This window comes from Numida meleagris, chromosome 27, assembly GCF_002078875.1.
Source record: "Numida meleagris isolate 19003 breed g44 Domestic line chromosome 27, NumMel1.0, whole genome shotgun sequence".
NCBI classification, from domain to species: domain Eukaryota; kingdom Metazoa; phylum Chordata; class Aves; order Galliformes; family Numididae; genus Numida; species Numida meleagris.
Genome location: NC_034435.1, coordinates 2,102,801 through 2,108,272, shown reverse-complemented (window position 1 = coordinate 2,108,272; position 5,472 = coordinate 2,102,801). Strand labels below are relative to the sequence as shown.

At 57.4% G+C, this 5,472-nt stretch overlaps 1 protein-coding gene across 7 annotated transcripts in view; it reads left to right on the top strand.

Moving 5' to 3' along the window:
- The window catches only part of SCAMP4 (secretory carrier membrane protein 4), a 16,026-nt gene that overhangs the window by 803 nt on the left and 9,751 nt on the right, over positions 1 to 5,472 (top strand). For 4 of the 7 annotated variants that reach the window (XR_002432980.1, XM_021378385.1, XM_021378386.1 and 1 more), the window contains exons 2-5: positions 677 to 733; positions 877 to 932; positions 2,329 to 2,457; positions 4,187 to 4,343. Coding sequence is in view for 6 of the 7 variants with exons in the window: in XM_021378385.1 (XP_021234060.1) it covers positions 926 to 932; positions 2,329 to 2,457; positions 4,187 to 4,343 (293 nt within the window). In the remaining variant the exon portion in view is untranslated. Of the gene's footprint in view, positions 1 to 673; positions 734 to 876; positions 933 to 2,328; positions 2,458 to 4,186; positions 4,344 to 5,472 lie in introns of all 7 variants that reach the window. The other 3 variants (XM_021378387.1, XM_021378388.1, XM_021378390.1) reach the window with 1 other exon arrangement.

Sequence of the window (5,472 nt, the reverse complement as noted above, 5' to 3'; positions counted from 1 at the left end):
GGAGTGGTTGAGTTGGAAGGGTCCTTACAGGTCAACCTTGGAGTGGTTGGAGTGGAAGGGTCCTTACAGGTCAACCATGGAGTGGTTGGGGTAGGAGGCTCCTTGCAGGTCAACTGTGGAGTGGTTGAGTTGGAAGGGTCCTTACAGGTCAACTGTGGAGTGGTTGAGTTGGAAGGGTCCTTACAGGTCAACCTTGGAGTGGTTGGAGTGGAAGGGTCCTTACAGATCAACTGTGGAGTGGTTGGGGTGGGAGGGTCCTTACAGGTCAACTGTGTAGTGGTTGGGGTGAGAGGGTCCTCACAGATCAACTGTGGAGTGGTTGAGTTGGAAGGGTCCTTACAGGTCAGCTGTGGAGCGGTTGGGGTGGGAGGGTCCTTTCAGGTCATCCTTAGAGCCATCAGACCACAGAAGTGGTTGGTGTTGACCTTGTCCCTGTTCACTTACCCAGCAGAGCAAGGATTCCTCGTCCGTGTGCATGAGGAGCTCGGTGCCATCTGGCCCCACTGTCCCCTCCCAGGACTGAACTAGGTTCACCCAATCCATGGGAAATGCATTGCAGCCCACCCCGAATTATCACCCCGCTGCAAAGTGCCCCTTCCTCCCCCCCCCCAGCACACACCTGGCTTTGGAGCAGCGCTTTGCTCTGCAGCTAACACCCCCCGCTTTGTTCCAGCAGCTCAGCATCCTCTGCAGGGAACCAGCACCGCCCGGCCCCGATGCGGCACTGAGACGGGTGAGTGAGAGCTTTGCCATGGGGGGGGGGGATGCTCTCGAAGGGGGGGGTCGAGGGGATCTAGGAACACTCGTGCAGGTCGCAGCGCTGCTCTGTGCGTGCTGTGCCTCCCTGACCCCTTCTTTTCTTCTGCTTCTTGATAGAGCTGCTGCTGTCCGGCTGATTCGTGGCCAGGGAACGCCCCGAGCCGCCATGGCAGGTGAGGAGCCCTCGCTGGTGAGCACAAGGCTTGCAGAGCCCATTTTTCAGCTCCCTGCCGTGGCTGGAACCCGTTGGGTGCAACACGTCCTCCCCCTTCATGGTGACCACGAAGCTCCACGGCTCCTTCCTCTCCTTTCCCCCCTTCCTCACGTTCCCTGCTCTGTGTCCTGACATCCCGAGGTCACAGCTCCATGGATGAATGCTTTCCTTCCTCCTCGCTTCGCCTTCCACAGCGTTCTGCCCGTGCTCTCCCTCTTAATTCAGCTTAATTGTAACGAGGTGACTCAGGCCAGCTTGAAACGCACGCAGGCGCGGTGCAGCTCTGGGCGCTCCCCTTCCCATGCAGCTGCACGCAGCTCCTGCAGCATCTGCAGAAGGGAACCCTCGTGCTGACAGCCCCTGCTCAGACATTCCCTCTCCTGCGCCATTTGGAGCTTTTCCCAGGATGTTCCCCATCTCTCCCCCTGCTTGGCTCTAACGCTGCTTACTGGGGCGGAAGGAGATGAGAGGCAATTAGTGCCCTGCAATCAAACTTTAATCAGCAGCGCTCCCCAAGGTGCAGGGGCTGCGTCCAGGCGCACACGGACAGCCCTGTCTGCAAGCTGACAGCAGCTTTAATACAGGGGGTTGGGGCCTTTAATTGCTCGATGTTAAAACGTAATTTGTCCCCAAGATAAGTTTCCCCGTGTCGCCTTCTGTCAGCGTGTGCTGATTTATGGCCTCTGGATGCAAAGCTTTTGCTTTTCGTTCGGTGCTGGGGCTTCGTGCCGCGTAAAGACCCGGTTTGGAAAGAAGGGGGCAGGTCCCTGAGTGCCTTAACAACAGGATCCTCCCCCATGTCCTGCCTGCGCTGAGCTGGGTGCCATCTGAGCTCTAAATCCCAGCTGGAGAGATGCTTTCCAAGGGCAAACTCCTTTGGGGCTCCCTTCTTTTGCTGGGACCCCCTTCTCTGGGCCCCCTTTCCTTTGGCACTCCCTCCTTTGGGAGCCCCTTCCTTTGGGGTTCCCTCTTTGGGGTTCCCTCTTTGGCACCCTTTCCTTTGGGACCCCCTTCCTTTGAGACCCCCTTCCTTTGAGACCCCCTTCCTTTGGGAGCCCCTTCCTTTGGGACCCCCTCTTTGGGGTCCCCTCTTTGGCACCCTTTCCTTTGGGACTCCTTCTTTGGGACCTCCTTCCTTTGGGACCCCTTCCTTTGGGACTCCCTCTTTGGGGTTCCCTCTTTGGGACCTCTGTCCTTTGGGACCCCCTCCTTTGGGACACTCATTTTAAGATCGTTTTTTTTTTTTTTAATTATTCTCATCCTGGGGGTGGGATGCGTGCTGGGAAGGTGCAGAGCACGTCCCACTTAGAAGAACATCTCAGAGCTCAGCTCATCTGTCGTGTTCTGTGTTGTAGAAAAGGTGAATAACTTCCCACCGCTCCCCAAATTCATCCCCCTGAAACCCTGCTTCTACCAGAATTTTGCGGATGAGATCCCCATCGATTATCAGTCCCTGGTGAAGAGGATCTACCACGTCTGGATCTGTAAGTTGGATAAGGAAGCTGCCCTGGTTGCGTGTGTGTGGTGGGAAGCCACAGATCTGCACCACTTAGATGCTTCAGGGTCTTGATCGCAATTAACTGATGAGAAACGATGATGCTGTCGTGCACCTTTATGCCCCAATTTCAAGCTGCGGTGCCCCGAGTCCTTGTTGCAGAGCTGCTGCTGAGGTCCTGTTAGGGAATTGGAGGCAGAGAATAGCAAAGCACGTCTGGTACCACTGACATCAAGGGGTGTTTTACCCCCAGAATCAGAACCGCAGAATCGCAGACTGGGTTGAGCTGGGAGGGGCTGCCTGGTTCCAGTGCTGTGCTGAGCAGGGACACCCACAGCTCCACCGGGTGCTCAGAGCCCATCCCCTGACCCGGGGTGTCTCCAGAGAGCCACAGGGCACGCGATGGAAGCCAAAAAATCGTTTTACCTCAGTTGTCTCTTTTCCCCTTGTCGTCCTGTTGCCCCCTGTCCCTGGTTTTCTGCCGAGCTGGTGCTGGGTGGATGATCCACCACTCCACTGAGTGTCCTCATGCTCTGCTCTGCTGGGTGTCATCCGCTGCTCCGTCGTCCTTTGGTTGTGTAGAGATGCTGAAGGAGCTCTGCTGTTTTTCTCTCCCTCCGGCCCCACTGCTGCAGTGCTGCTGCCTTCGTGCACGGCTGCCCCACAGCAGAGCATCCCTCGCTGGAGCTAATGGGGGGTGGGGAGGGGCTGCGTGCCTGGGGGTGCACCAGGGGGGTCCCGCTGCCGTCTGCTGGGATCACCCGTTTCCAGGGGGTGTTTGGAGGGGTGTTTTCCCGACTTTTGGGGATGGAGAGAAAGAGGTGCACAAAGGGAGGGCAGCGAGCAAGAAAAGGCGGCTGGTGAAAATAGAAAGGCTCAAAGCCGTGCCTTGTTTTTATTCATTTTAACTTTCACGCACCCCCCCTTGTCGGAGGGGGCAGCTGGGTTAGCACACGCCGCGCTCGCTGGGCCGTGCTGTCAGTGCTGGTGTTTGGCTGCGGCGTTCTGGAGCTGTTTGTGGCCCCTGAGGTGGGTGAGGGTTTGTGTGGAGAGCTCTGGGAGCAGAGCTGCACCGAGCAGCAGGGCCCAGAACAGAGCTGCACAGGGCCTGAGAGGATGGGGGGACACGGGGAGCCCCAGCATGGGGACAACGAGCTGCGGAGAGAAGGGAAAGCAACCTTATTCCATGCTCAGCTATTGAGCACGGCGCTGGTGCCCTCTGGGGTCTGCTGTCAGCTGTTCCTTTCTGTCTGCCTGGCTGCAGTCTGCTGTTCCCTGTCTCAAGGCAGCGCTCAGGAGCCCTGAAGCCTCTCCCAGGCTTCCTCAGAGGCCGCAGGAAGCAGAGGCAGAGCCTGCAAGGCGCCGTGCTGGTGTCTGACAGCTCCTGGGCAGCCGCAGCGAGCACAGGGCCCGCAGCACTCCTCTCTCACAAAGGGGTTTTGCTACCAATGAGGATTGAAACTTGCTTGTAGCAGCACTGGGCTGAGCCTTGTGCTGCTCTCCATCCCTCGGCAGCCCCGGGAGGGATCCTCATCCCCCTGCTCAGCACATCCCCTGTGCTGCTGCCCCACAGCTCACAGCAGAAAGCTGTTCCCCCTCGGGGTGGGTGCGAGTTGCCCGCGTAGCACAGACCCTCCCTATTTATTATCCCGGGTGTCTGTTTGTTGCATGGTGTGAAATGGCACCAGTTCATGCTATTTCCCGTGCTCTCTTTGCAGTTTACTGCGTCACGCTGGTCGTGAACATCGTTGCCTGCCTGGCGTGGTGGATCGGAGGCGGCTACGGCGTCAACTTCGGCTTGGCCATCCTCTGGCTCATCCTCTTCAGCCCCTGCGGCTACGTCTGCTGGTTCCGACCGGTGTACAAAGCCTTCCGGTACGTGGGAACCCACCAGGGTTCGCTTTTTTCTTCCTCTGGGAGAGAGATTAATCACAGAATGGCTCGGGTTGGAGGGGAACTTGAAGATCATCCCGCGATAGGACAAGGGGAAATGGGTTCGGACTGAAAGAGGGGAGATTTAGGCTGGATGTAAGGAAGTTTTGTACAATACAGGCGGTGAGGCAGTGGCACAGGCTGCCCACGGGGGTGGTGGATCCATATTAAAAAATATATAAATGCAGAGGGGAGGCTGAGAGGGGAGGTGACACGGTTGGTGGCACCCTGTGCTCAACAGGAGACCCCAGTCCAGCTCAGGGGTTTGAGCTCTGAGCCCTAAACTGAACCTGAACCCAAACCCTCACTCGCTCCAGCTCAGGGGTTTGAGCTCTGAGCCCTAAACTGAACCTGAACCCAAACCCTCACTCGCTCCAGCTCAGGGGTTTGAGCTCTGAGCCCNGCGCTGCTCGCGCGGGATGTTCTGTCCGATGGGAATTTCTATTTTTTTAAAAGAAAAGAAAATAACGAATAAAACCTCTTCGGGCCCGTGCAGCCGTAGGAGCGGAGAAGCGTTTATTTAAGGAATTTGTCAGGGTTTTGGGTTTTTTTTGTTGTTGTTGCTGTTGTTTTTTGGTTTGTTTTTTTTTTTTGTAACGTTAAATAAAGAGGAGATGGTGTGCGGAAGGAGAGCGTCGTGCGGAGGGGAATGTGGGGGGCAGCGTGGGAGCAACGTGGGGGACAGGGAGCGTGACCCCGACCGCTGCGTGGGGTTCTGTGCATGGAACCCATTGCTGCGTCCACCCCATCGCCTCCAGCACCGGCCTGCACCCGTGGCCCAGTATTCCCAGTTCACTGGGGCGGAGGGAGCTCTGCTGGTGTGGGGCTCAGATATTCCCTTCCTTCCTGTGGTCCCGGAGGGGCTGACCCATAGAACCTGGCCCGCAGAACCTCCCCCCCAGCACCTGACCCTATAGAACCTGACCTATAGAACCTGACCCACAACACTGGACCCATAGCACATAACCCACAGGACCTAACATCACCGCACCTGACCCCACAGCTCCTGATCCCACAGGATCTGACCCACAGGGCCTGACAGATAGAACCTCAGCCCCACAGCTCCTGACCC